The following is a 14,048-nucleotide window of genomic DNA, read 5'->3' on the forward strand; positions in this document are numbered from 1 at the left end:
ACCATTTTTAAATACAGAGTCAAGCTGGTCATAAAATTCGTTTTTGACCTCTGCATCTGCTTGTTCTGTAGGAGTATATGCTACTATAATTCTCAGTTTGACGTTTTTAACTGAGGATTTGAAATAAGCCTCCATAATTCTAGGACCATGGGGTTGCCAACTGATCATGGCCTGCTCTGCTTGCTTGGTCAGCATAAGAGCCACCCCTTGATTATGGCCTAGATCCTCATTCATATGACCTGAGTATAGTATTTTCAAGCCAGAATGATGTTTAAACTCTCCATTGTTTGTCCACCTTGATTCGGTGATAGCCAGGATGTCAACCTTGGCTTTTAGCATTTCTCGGCAAATGTTTTCTGTCAGGCCTGACTGAAACATTGTCCGAACATTCCAGGTGCAAATTTTTGCTGGTCTGTGGGAATTCAGAATCATCCGCCTGACTGGTCCGTTAGCGGTTTCCCAGCCAAACATCATATTGTTGTTTCCAACCTCTACTTCGTTCCCGAGCCCAAAGTTAAATTGGTCATTACTTTGTGCGGGTTGAACATAAGCAGGTTTTTTTCTAGGGAAGGATTGTTAGCCCCACCTAAACCCCCTAGACTGGGGGAAGTGACCAGAATTCAGTCTGGCATCTACCCTGGGACCTTTCCAGCACAGTAGGACTCTTCTGGTGTAGCTTCCAGGGTCATTGATGCACGGTGCAGGATGGGCGGCGTGCACGTACCTGGTCTCCCATCCCTAAGTTAATTATATATACTAGATGCTCATTTGTACAGAGAATCTTTACCAAAAATTTTAAATGTCTATCGCAAATAGCAGCTGAGAAAATCATATTTATAACATAGTGTTACAGACCGACAGACAGACTGACAAAGTAAATTTTAGAGTTTATTTGCTACATACAAAAAATGACATTTTTTTCTGAAAAAAATTAAATATAATGACCCTACTTGTTATACTTACGCAGTTTTTATATAGTTATAGCCTGCATTGACGTACATACAAATGCTATTGTAGATCAGCTTCGCTCCCGCTAATGCACTTATATGCCGAACCCTAGGAAGTAATTTTGTAAAAAGGCAATGGTGCTCTCATAGTAGACTCATGAATTCTAGATGTTCCACAATTATAGAGTATATCATTTATTATTATAACTCTATTATAGTTCTTTAGCTTCTAAATAAGAGAATATTAACAAGAGTATTCTATCCTAACTCTATTATAGTTCTCTAGCTTCTAAATAAGGGAATATTAACCCTTTACAGTCGGGCTCCTTGCCGCACCTTAATTATCTCAGTTCCTATTAGAGCTAGAGGGCTAAATTTTTTTGTGCAAGTCCCCTGTTTGATAATGAATTTCCGACCTTTTATAAGTCTAAGTCAATTTTCGCTTCCTTCACCCTTTTATTTAACAACCTTTGTTTTTAGGTCTTTTTTTACTTAAAAAGTTCAAACGGCTGTAATTTTCTTATTTTTGAAGCTAGAAGAAAATTTGTTTTCCAGAAAATGTTTATCTTTATGTAAATTTTACATTAGAAATATCAAAATACAAATTTCAGCGGTTGCAGCTGTACTTGGCAGCTGCCAGCCGCCGCAGTCGGCGGGAAAACGGCAACGGATCTTTATGAAATTTTAATATGTTATGTAAGAAAAGCTTAAGTTTAACATTTGAAGTCTCTAAGTCAAAAATTGCGGCCACAGGAGCCTTTTAAAGATTTCTGGAGACCTGGAGGATCAGGACCTGCAGGATCATACCTGGAACCTGAAAGTGACTTAAACACCTGTATTTCATATAAGGATGTACTACTAGAGGATTTTTTAGTATTTTGGTAAAATAAAATGTTTTGTTTTAGTCAAAAAAAATATTTTTGCTCTTTACCTGGATGACCCTGGCAGGTTTGCTGGCATCCTGTGCCCGCCAGGATGGAGATATTCAAAAAATTCCAACTCTCAATTATGTGTCATACCAATACTTAAAAAGTCAAGCAGTTTGGGCGCTTTATCTTTCACACACAGAAAATGAGATAGAAAAAACCGGATGGGGGGGCGTTCAACGCCCCCCCCCCCCCGACCGTTAAGGGTTAAGAAGAGTATTCTATCTTAACTCTACTATTAACTCTATTATAGTTCACTAGTTTCTAAATAAGAGAATATTAACAAGAGTATTCTAACCTAACTCTATTATAGTTCTCTAGCTAGCACAGAAAATGAGATAGAAAAAACCGGATGGGGGGGCGTTCAATGCCCCCCCCCCACCGTTAAGGGTTAAGAAGAGTATTTTATCCTAACTCTATTATTAACTCTATTATAGTTCTCTAGCTTCTAAATAAGAGAATATTAACTAGAGTATTCTATCCTAACTCTATTGTTAACTTTATTACAGTTCTCTAGTTTCTAAATAAGAGAATACTAACATGAGTATTCTATCCTAACTCTATTATCAACTCTATTATAGTTGTCTAGTTTCTAAATAAGAGAATATTGACAAAAGTATTCTATCCTAACTCTATTATTAATTCTATTATAGTTATCTAGTTTCTAAATAAGTGACTATTAACAAGAGTATTCTATCCTAACTCTTTTGTCAACTCTATTATAGTTCTCTAGCTTCTAAATAAGAGAATATTAACAAGAGTATTCTATCCTAAGTCCATTATAGTTCTCTAGCTTCTAAAGAAGAGAATATTAACACGAGTATTCTATCCTTACTCTATTATAGTTCTCTAGCTTCTAAATAAGAGAATATTAACAAGAGTATTATATCCTTACTCTATTATAGTTCTCTAGCTTCTAAATAAGAGAATATTAACAAGAGTATTATATCCTTACTCTATTATAGTTCTCTAGCTTCTAAAGAAGAGAATATTAACAAGAGTATTCTATCCTTACTCTATTTTAGTTCTCTAGTTTCTAAATAAGAGAATATTAACAAGAGTATTCTATCCTCACTCTATTATAGTTCTCTAGCTTCTAAAGAAGAGAATATTAACAAGAGTATTCTATCCTAACTCTATTATTAACTCTATTATAGTTCTCTAGCTTCTAAATAAGAGAATATTAACAAGAGTATTCTATTCTAACTCTATTGTTAACTCTCTTATAGTTCTCTAGCTTCTAAATAAGAGAATATTAACAAGAGTATTCTATCCTAACTCTATTGTTAACTCTATTATAGTTCTCTAGCTTCTAAAGAAGAGAATGCATTAAATTTACTATTTCCTCATCATACCACCATTCAGGGATCTAAAGGGATAAGACAATGGCCGATAAATTGATATACATCCTCAATGATGGTACACAAAATTACCCCTTCTGCAACCAACCAATAAAAATTTAAGTCCCCAAATTTGTCAAGCCAACGAATGAGGAACAAAACAACTCTATATTTCTGTTATTTAATTTCAAAGTGGACAGCGTCCGAAATTCATACCTTCAATTTAATAAAGTAGTTACTATATAGTATACTAGTGGCAACACCCCTAGAGACCTCTAGTGGCACTTGAAATGTTAAATTTAAATATGTAATTATTGTCTACATTCACCTCCCTACGTAAAAAAAATGTTCGATTTTTTGGTGATTTCTCTTGGGAGGGTAGTGGTACCCTCCTCCAAATAGTTATAAATCCTCCCCGGGACCCGGAGAACCCGATCAGTTCGGTACAAACAAACACAGACATTATGTTACTTTGGTATAAGGATAAATATAGTTGTCCGTCCGAATGTCCTTCTTTTACGGTCGTCATTAATGAAGCTCTGATTTTTTATTTTGACATTTCAAACTATGTATGGTGTGGTTACTTTATTATCCTTATATAAAAATAACAGGATGTTTATATGTGTGTGTGCACTGAAGGATTTCTGCTTACCGCAAAACCGGTTCTCCTTTATAGTGTTGCGTCTATTGTTGGTCCAAAATGGTAAGTGAAATCCTACCCAACAATTTAAGAGAGAAATTTGAATGAATGTTTTTTGAGACAGTACTTACTGACAAATATCAGTATCCTATTGCATATCTTGACTAGACGTTAGTAAACATAAAGCATTTAAATGCAACTAAGACATTCATCTCCAATTGATTTTGGTGCTATAGTACAAGGATTGCAAGTCCCTCAATATGTGCATATTTTATGGTTTAAAGTCCTTAGTAGGATAATGATAATTTCTGTATTTATACAAAATAAAATATTTTTCATACTGTTTTAAAACATTTTGTTACAAATATCTCAAAATTATGTTTTAAAAAAAAATAAACAACAATATATTATATTGTAATAAATTATATATGTAAGCATAAAAAAAATACATTTAAACTTTAAATATTAAGGACTAGCGGCTAATTTTAAACTAATATTAGTAATTGCTATTGAGCGAGATGGAGGGAACTAGAAGAGAGAGAAATGCAAGAGGGTAGAGGGAGGGAAGGGAGTAAAAGTAGGAGGGGTTGGGAGAAAGTGGTAGGGGGTTAAAGAAGGAGAGGATAGATTTATTACATAAAATGGTCAATCAAAAACAATATTTCGTCCAACTTAAAATACAAAAACGTCTATCTTTCTAGAATAAGAATATTTATTTTATATTTAGTCACAAATAATTCAAAACAATAATATAAGCGAAAACAATTTTGGACTATAATTTCCCATAGCAAGCAGCTTCTATTATAATGTACTCTAAAAGTGGAACTTGTAACTGGCTAAATGATTTGATGATCCATCCCTTTCCCTGACAAACTGACCAATAAAGGATGTCAATGTTAGCAACCTAAATTGACGACAATTTTTCATCTGTCATAATATGATATAATATCCATGTATAATCTACATTCATTTTCTGAGTTTTATATGATTGGATAAAATTAAGAGATGCGCGGCATCTGGAATTATTACTGTCCGCCATCTACAGACCTGTACATACATACTGTTTACATTTAGGTAACTTTTATACCCACTACTTGTAGCGTAACACTTATCGGGAAGCTAATCTTTGCCCGACACCGCAACATAACAAAAGATATTACAAATGGATCTTTCTGCTCCTATGTCAGGTGTGCGACAGGAATTATAAGAAGAGGGAATCCATACATTACCTAACTCATAACCATGCACAGTTAGAACGTAATATGACCATTGACCATATGACAATGCACAGAATTAAGTATGGTTTGGCTCAGCTTAGATCAACTTCTTTGGCTCAGAGATACGCTAAAATAAGATCTCGTGATAGGTATATTCTAAAACCGATGCTTTTCTACTTACGTCTGAAAGAAACAGATAGTTTTAATTTTTAATTTAATCATGTTAGAATTGTCTTATCTATTATAAACTTAGCATAATGATGGATGTTGTCATCATTTTTCATTAACCAGGACAATTATATCTGCAAATAGCGCAGCAAAAACAAATTAACCACATTTTGTATTAAAAAAATAAAAATTATATTTTAGAGGATAGTTTAATTAGGTAAAAATATTACCAACATACAGAGAGTTAATTTTGATTAATGACTATGGAGTATGCCTGGTTTAAGGCTATTAATTTTGAAGTATATTTTATTTTGTTAACTCTTTATGTTGATTATCTTTTTAAGATCCAAATTCAAGTTTTGAGTTTAAAAAGACAGTTCATGCCATTGTTAGTTGTTATCAACAAAGGTAAAGGACTTTTAAATTATTTTTTTTAATAAAAGCAAATTTTACCAAACTTGTAAAGAGCTGAAAATGTCATGTGTAACATCATAAGAATACATCTATTATCCATCTCTTTTTCAGTGGTTTTCTTTCCCACTTCTACTCTCATCCCTCCTTTTTAGACATATTTTTATGACGTCACACATCACACATGACACTTTCCAGGGCTTCAAAACTGGTCGTGGAAGTAAACCATTCAATACTTGTGTTTTCATTTCTAAGTTGGAAAATTTCAGAATAAGAGGGGACAATTGGCTGTTTATTACACTAGTCCCCAAATTTTTATTGTAACGTTTTCTTATTCGTTGGCGTAACAACTTTGGGGACTTCATCAAGTTAAGTGTTCAAATGATTAACGGCCAATTTTTAATATCATAAGGGGTAATTTTGTTTATAATCAGTGGGGATGTACATCAATTTATTGGTCATTGTCTCGTCCCATTAGAACCCTGGGAAAATATTAAATAAAAGAAACATTTACATTATCGTATGACATAACTAAGCTCGATATATATTGATATAAACTTTTTAAAAGCTAAGCTTTTCTATAATTAGGGTCGGTCCGTCCGTAACGGATAGCTTTTTCCGTTAATTTAGGCATGTTAGAATTGTCCTATCGATTTCAAATTTTGCATGGTGATTCCTTTAGTAGTTAGGTACGATTAGAAAGCGTAGCAACTCTATAATCATTACCAAAATGTCCGTACGTCCATTTTAAACATGTTGATTTTTTTTACTTTTTTAACAACAAATTTTTATGTGATCAAATCATCGGATTGATCTGATTTTTGGTATATTGATTCCTGGGACAACAAAGTATAATGTAATAAGCTAAAAATGTAAGTATGTCCATAAAATTATCCTGTATCAAGCAGTTTTACAACAAATTTAATTACAATTTTGCTTTGACTCTTATAAATTTATATTATGATAATTATTAAGTTCTAACACTATACAAGTGTTAATGTCCGTTTGTCCTACCTTTTTAGTGCTTCGCTTTTATGGATGTTGTCATCCTTGTTTTTTTAGATTTGGCAGTAACAACATATTTGTGTTAAAAAACAGTATTCCTGTCTTTTGGAGCCATTACTCTATTTTAGAGGTATGAACATTTTGATGAATGTCCAAAAGTACCAGGATATCTATCTGTCTGTAGCGAAGATTTTGATTTAGATTTGGCAGAAAGTAACAGGATGTATGTCTGTCTATCTGCTAAAGTATTTGGCAGTAAGTCACAGGGGCGTGCAAGCTTTTTTTTTTGGAGAGGGGAAAAAATTTTAGGGGGGGGGGTAATTCGTGTTTGGGGGGGGTAAAATGGCGCGCGAAGCGCGCCGAAATTTTTTTTTACCCCCTCCAAAATTTTTACCCCGGGGGTAAAATTTGATTGGGGGGGGTAATTACCCCCCCTAAAGTCTGTTGGGGGGGGGTAAATACTCCCCCCAAATCTGTTGGGGGGGGGTAATTACCCCCCCCTAACTAATTTACCCCGGGGGTAAAAGTTTTGGGGGGGGTAATTTAATTATGTAAAAAAAGCACCTACCTAATCTATTAAGTTAATAAGTACTATCCTATAACATAAAGTAGTAAGTAAGGTTTATTTGACTATAGCTTCAGATTTCATTACTTTTAATACTGAGTTCTCCTTTTTAGGAAAGCTTCACATAGATCCCATGATGGTTCCACACTATTATAGGTCAATCCTTTGAGTGGTTTTAGGCTATTTTTCTCCTCCCTTTTTACCCTTTAGAAAACACGAGTTCTTAGATGCTAAGGGCGCCACTACTATTCAAATATATAGTAGTATCTCATTCTTTAGAACATAAAAATACAATAATTAACTCACTAACCAATGAACCAATATGATTATACTTTAAAGTGAAGCGTCTTATAGGTCCTGGTAAGTTTTATAACTAGTTTTGAGACACCCTGACATCCTCCCAAAAGAAATCGCCTATAGAAATTCTTTTTCATTATTTAATGAAATATTTAATTTAGTTAGGTATCTATTTTATGGAATCTTCAGTGCTTTACAATTACATCATAGATCCCCCCCCCCCAAAAAAAAATTTTCAGTAAAATTTTTTTTTTAAGAAAATTCAATTTGGGGGGGGGTAAATACCCCCCCCTTAAATTTTTTTTTTAAAGAACATTTATTTTGGGGGGGGTAATTACCCCCCCCAAAATCGTTGGGGGTGCCCAAGGTAGGGGTAATTTTTTTGGGGGGGGGGTATTGTTCAAAAAATTTTGGGGGTGCCTACGGCACCCCCAAAATCGTTTGGGGGTGCCAAATGGCCCATTACCCCCCCCCCTTGGACGCCTATGCAGTAAGATCATATTTGTGTTAAAAAACAGCATTCCTGTCTTTTGGAGCCATTACTCTATTTTAGAGGTATCATTTTTTTCATGATTGTCTTTATACTTAAAGCATTCTTATATAAAATTCACAGGATATCTATCTGTCTTTAGCGAAGATATTGCATAGGATTTGGCAGAAAGTAACAGAATATCTGCCTGTCTTTACCGAGTATTTGGCAATAAGAACATATTTGTGTTAAAAGACAGTATTCCTGTTTTCTGGAGCCATTACTCAATTTTAGAGGTATGAACATTTTGGTGAATGTCCAAAAGTACCAGGATATCTGTTTGTAGCGTAGATTTTGCATTAAGATCATATTTGTGTTAAAATATAGTATTACTGTATTTTGGAGCCATTACTCAATTTTAGAGGTATCAACATTTTAATTGGTGTCTTTATTCTTATATAAAGTAACAGGATATCTGGCTGTCTTTAGCAAAGATATTGATTAGGATTTGGCAGAAAGTAACTGGATATATGTCTGTCTGTCTTTAGCAAATATTTGGCAATAAGAACATATTTGTTTTGAAAAATAGTATTCCTGTCTTTTGGAGCCATTACTCTATTTTAGAGGTATTAACATTATGATGAATGTCCAAAAGTACCAGGATATCTGTCTGTCTGTAGCGAGGATTTTGATTTAGATTTGGCAGAAAGTAACAGGATGTATGTCTGTCTATCTGTCTGCAATTTTGCAGTAAGAATATTTGGGTATAGTCCTTTCCACGACATCCCTCCATAAGGGGCGATTCTTCGTTTTTTTTTACAGTAAGTTTTCTCCTATTTCTAGCCCCTGCGGGGGGCTCTAACCCTGCGGGGCCAATTACCTAACCCTGTGGGGCAATCACCTAACACAATATAACCTAACCTAACCTAAAATAACCTATAAAAAGCCATTTTCAAAATACGACAAATCGCCCCTTATGGAGGGATGTCGTGGAAAGGACTATACCCAAATATTTTTGTATTAAAAAACAGTATTCCTGTATTCTGGAGTCATTACTCTATTTTAGAGGTATGAACATTTGAAGAAAGTCTTCATCCTCATAAAAAAGTAACAGGATATCTGTCTGTCTTTAGCAAAGATTTGACTATAAGAACATATTTGTGTTAAAATACAGTATTCCTGTATTCTGTAGCTGGACAAATTGTCTTATAAATCAGCCATGTGACGTCATAAAAATAAGGGAGATGAGAGGAGAAGTGGGAAAGAAAACCCCTAAAAAAGAGATTGATACTCACTCATTTTTATAACGTCACAAGGCTGATTTTTGGGACACTTTGTACAGCTATCTGTTTTCTGGAGTCATTACTCTATTTTAGAGGTATGATTATTTTGATGATGTCTTTAAAAAAGTACCAGGATATCTGTCTGTCTGTAGCGAAAGTTTTGCTTAAGATTTGGCAGAAAGTAACAGGATATCTTTCTGTCTTTAGCGAATATTTGGCAATAAGAACATATTTGTGTTAAAAGATAGTATTTCTGTATTTTGTAGCCATTTCTCTATTTTAGAGGTATGCACATTTTGATGAATGTCCAAAAGTACCAGGATATCTTTCTTTCTGTAGAGATGAATTTGATTGGATTTGAAAGAAAGTAACAGGATGTATGTCTGCAATTTTGCAGTAAGAACATATTTGTGTTAAAATACAGTATTCCTGTATTCTGGAGCCATTACTCTATTTTTGGGGTTTGATCATTTTGAAGAATGTCTTTTATCCTTATAGAAAAGTACAAGGATATCTGTCTGTCAATATGTTTGTATCTACTTAAGGGTATGGCAGAACCAATACCTTAATTTTCCTAAAATAAATCGTTTCTAGAAAGTTTTTTTTCTTTTAAAAAGGATGACAACATCCATAAAAGCGAAGCACTGAAACGGTAAGTGAATTTGTTGAAAAACTGCTTGATACAGGATCAAGTTTATGGACATACTTACATTTTTAGGACTTGATTACAGAGTTGCTTCGCTTATAATATTATACTTTGTTGTCACAGGAATTAATATACCAAAAATCAGATCAATCGGATGATTAGATCACATGAAAATTTGTTGTTAAAAAAGTAAAAAATTGACATGTTTAAAATGGACGTACGGACATTCTGGTAATGATTATATAGTTGCTGCGCTTTCTAAATCGTACCTAACTACTAAAGAAATCAGGAATGCAAAGTTTGAAATCGATAGGACAATTCTTACATGCCTAAATTAACGAAAAAAGCTATCCGTTACGGACGGACGGACCGACCCTAATTATAGAAAAGCTTTGCTTTTAAAATTAAATTGTAATATAGGGTTAAAAATTTAACAGACAATATTCCCTCAAAGTGAATTTCTGAGCACAAAACCGTCCTTCAAATATTTTGAATTAAGAGTTTTTCAATTATATTTGTACATTTGTAATTGTCCGCAATTGGGACTAATATATTTCTCCACCTGAATTAGTTAGCGTATACCTAAAGAACACTAACATGATAAAGAACTATTATCTTATAAATTAATATTTAGACCATTAAAAAAACTAACGTAAAAGTAAAAGTACCATAAACAGATTTAACTTATTCTATAACAAATTAATAGTAAATTAGTAAAATTATCGAAAATTAATTGTGATACAAGTTATATTTTAGATAGTGAATGTATTTAGATGTATTAATTTATAGACATCTAGTGACAAAAGTATTAACAATACTTTAGTCTTATAATTGCTTTCTCAAGATAGCTTTCCTAACTTTATAGGCGGGAAAGGAGGAGGGGGGGGGGGTGAGGTTTGTGAAAGTAAAATTCCCCACCTATCTATGTATGTGTCATATCTACATACGTATTAGCTTTCTTCTGAATTTCTCAGGCGTTTTCCCCTCAAACTGCCTTGCTATGCCCCCCCCCCTTACTTTTTAGTAGCAAAGCTTTTTTTATAATTCACTTTGTCTGGCCGTCTATTCGTCTGTAACGCTATGGGGGAAATGTGATTTTCTCAGCTCCTATTAAAGATAATACTGAAGTTGAAATTATTCTTATCTACACCAAGGTTTGTAAGGACTTCTATTATTAAACGCTGTCACTCTTTATTTGTCTATGTTCGTCCTCTGACTTTTTACCAATGCTTTTATGAATGTTACCATCCTTGTTTTGTAGCAGGACAAAACAAGGATAGCAACATGTAGCGGTACAAAGTGTCTCAAAAATCAGCCATGTAACGTCATAAAAATAAGGGAGGTGAAAGGAGAATTTGGAAAGAAAAACCCTAAAAAAGAGATGGATACTCATTCATTTTTATGACGTCACATGGCTGATTTTGAGACACTTTGACCCGCTATATGTTGCAATCCTTGTTTTGTTTATATTTTCAGGCAGATATGAAATGTATGGAGACACTTCAAAGTTATCCAAACTGGAAATATTTTGTTAATTTAGCTGGCTCAGAATTTCCCAGATACCCGCTTTCTGAGTTTATTGGGTAAGCTTAAGGGATCTTAAGTGATAAGACTATGGACGATAAACTGATGTACATTAGGGCGGGTTCATATCGGAATTAGACAAAGAGGGAATGTGCAACAGATAAAACTAACTTAAATAAAATGTCTGACCGAAAAAGAATTTTGAAAAATTGAGATTTAGAATGCGACCACTTAAAAATGTATTTAATTAATAAAAAAATATGCAAAGACGACATTCAAAACATTTCCACTTATTATCTCGGTTGCTTTAAGTGCTAGAGGGCTAAATATTTTTGTGCATTTCCCCAGTTTAATAATGAATTTCCGACTATAAGTCAGTCAAAGTCATATTTCGCTTCCTTACCCTTTATTTACCAACCTTTTATCAACGACCAGAAATACGATTGTAGAGCTATTTGTAAATAAGAGTAAAAAAAATATTGAATCAGAACTATGGCTTCATGGTGCTCCCACGAAAAGCCTTGAGTAATAGAATCAGGAACTTTTGTCCGTTTCAAAATATCTCGTTCCTAGCCTTAGAAATTACTAAAAAAAAACACCATTTTAAAGGTTTATTGAGAATTGTCCAATTTGTAGAGGTTTTATGAGGTTTTCTCAGGCTAGGAACGAGATTGTTTAAAACGGTCAAAAGTTCCTGATTCTACTCCTCAATGCCTTTTCTGGGAGCACCATGAAGCCATAGTTCTGATTCAATAAATATTTGACACCCATTTACAAATAGCTATTCAATTGAATGGCTGGTCGTCAGCGGTTTTAAGACTTAGGATGAATTTTAAATCATCCAGAGGTGTATTATACTCATAAAAAATCATTTGCAGATCCCCGCTTTGGTCTCAGAAAAAAATGTCCAAAATTGACCCACCCTAATGTACTGTACATCCCCAATAATAAGACTCCAAATCATCGTTTCTGTAGTGTAAAATTAGTGGTTGAATCTTTTATATATAAAACACTCAACTTAATAAACTAACCAATCAAAATTCAATAAAGTCCACAAAGTTGTTATAAACATTATTTAAAAACTTTAGGGACTAGTGTAATAAACAGCCCATTGTCCCCTATCTCTGTTATTTTAACCTTTTTTCAGCGTTTTTAGCAGCTGCTCTTTAACTAATATTTAACTACGGTGAATTTCTTTAAAGTGATTAACGAGCACAGAAACCTTCCCTCCCATCTTTAAAAACAAATTGACAAAAGGATGACATTTTTTTCACAATATAACCTACCCTAACATAAACTAAAGTATATAGACACAAACGGAAAAATACCCACCGCATCAAAATCCAAATGGTGATTACTGGGACTAAAAGGGTCCGTATAATAAACAAAGCATCTCTATAATAAAACATTAAACGTTGGTACGTCAATATAACATTGCATTAAAATTTTATGATTTTATTTCATTTATTAATTTTCGTTTTTTTTTGATATTGTAATCCTTGTTTATGTAGAAATTCATAAAAAAACATATCTTTTAAAAGCACTCTGACATCCGTATTCTAAAATAATGTTTAATATGTATATTTAGACGTGGCATTGAAGCAGACGGGGCTTATATTTTGTAAGTATATTAAAGTTATCCTAATATATAAATTAGAAAGGCTATTTTGTCTGAAGCTAAAAATCAAGAAATCATATGCCTTGTAGAGCGGTTTAAAACTATTTAATTCTCTCCCATTAAAGCTGAGAGCGTAGCAACTAGCTAATTTATATAGTATCAAATATTTTTTTTGTCATAGAACTGAACCTTACCTAAGTAGGGGTGGTTTTAGGCTGTTTTGCTGGATTTTAGTGTCCTCAAATCCCCTCAAGGGTAGTGGCAAAGCCATTATCATTATTATTTTTTTACATATATTCTATGTAAGCAAACGTTCTTGTTTTAGGGGTCGTCTCAGAAAACGCCTTTTTTAAATTAGACGTTTTCTGAGATAGGCATTTCTTGACTATAACCTTTTCTAGGTCGTATCCAATGACTTTCAAGGCGCAAAAGAAAAGACTTGGTTACAGGTACAATTATTTATTACCTTTTTAGCGGTCAATTAACGATAAAACAAGAATGAAAACATCCATAAAAGGAAACCTCTAAAATCAGAAGGATGGACAAACGAACAGTAATTCTTGTAGAGTGTCATAAGTTAATCATCGCAAAGTTTGAAATTGATAGGACAATTCTACATCCTAACATGTCTAAGCCACCTTACAGACACAAGAAGTGTTTTTCAATGGAGGGAGGGAGGGATATTGGACTGTTAATTATACTAGTACCCAAAGTTTTATAATCACGTTGTCATATTATTTAGCTGTTAACATTTGGGTACTTTTATTAAATTTGATTTGCTGTTTCATAAAGTTGAGTGTACAATTACAAAAGTCTTAACCAATAGTTTCAATCTAAAAAAGTGGGAATTTTGTTTATCATCAAGGGGAAAGGTAAGTTGAATCGTCATTTATAAACCATGGCACAGTCGAACTATTTATCATATAATATGATTTATAAGATAAATGGCTAGAAAGAGTTGATTTTATGTTATAATAAATGATATTAATATA

At 33.4% G+C, this 14,048-nt stretch overlaps 1 protein-coding gene across 1 annotated transcript in view; it reads left to right on the forward strand.

Annotated features, from left to right (window-relative positions):
* The window catches only part of LOC145323417 (beta-1,3-galactosyl-O-glycosyl-glycoprotein beta-1,6-N-acetylglucosaminyltransferase 4-like), a 35,514-nt gene that overhangs the window by 8,575 nt on the left and 12,891 nt on the right, over window positions 1–14,048 (forward strand). The window contains exons 3-8 of the mRNA XM_080165832.1: window positions 4,857–4,927; window positions 5,583–5,646; window positions 6,712–6,784; window positions 11,391–11,497; window positions 13,027–13,059; window positions 13,458–13,505. Of these exons, the coding sequence (XP_080021958.1) occupies window positions 11,397–11,497; window positions 13,027–13,059; window positions 13,458–13,505 (182 nt within the window). The 5' untranslated portion in view covers window positions 4,857–4,927; window positions 5,583–5,646; window positions 6,712–6,784; window positions 11,391–11,396. The remainder of the gene's footprint in view (window positions 1–4,856; window positions 4,928–5,582; window positions 5,647–6,711; window positions 6,785–11,390; window positions 11,498–13,026; window positions 13,060–13,457; window positions 13,506–14,048) is intronic.

Source organism: Acartia tonsa, chromosome 6, assembly GCF_053477335.1.
Source record: "Acartia tonsa isolate MP-2025a chromosome 6, ASM5347733v1, whole genome shotgun sequence".
Classification (NCBI taxonomy): Eukaryota; Metazoa; Arthropoda; class Copepoda; order Calanoida; family Acartiidae; genus Acartia; species Acartia tonsa.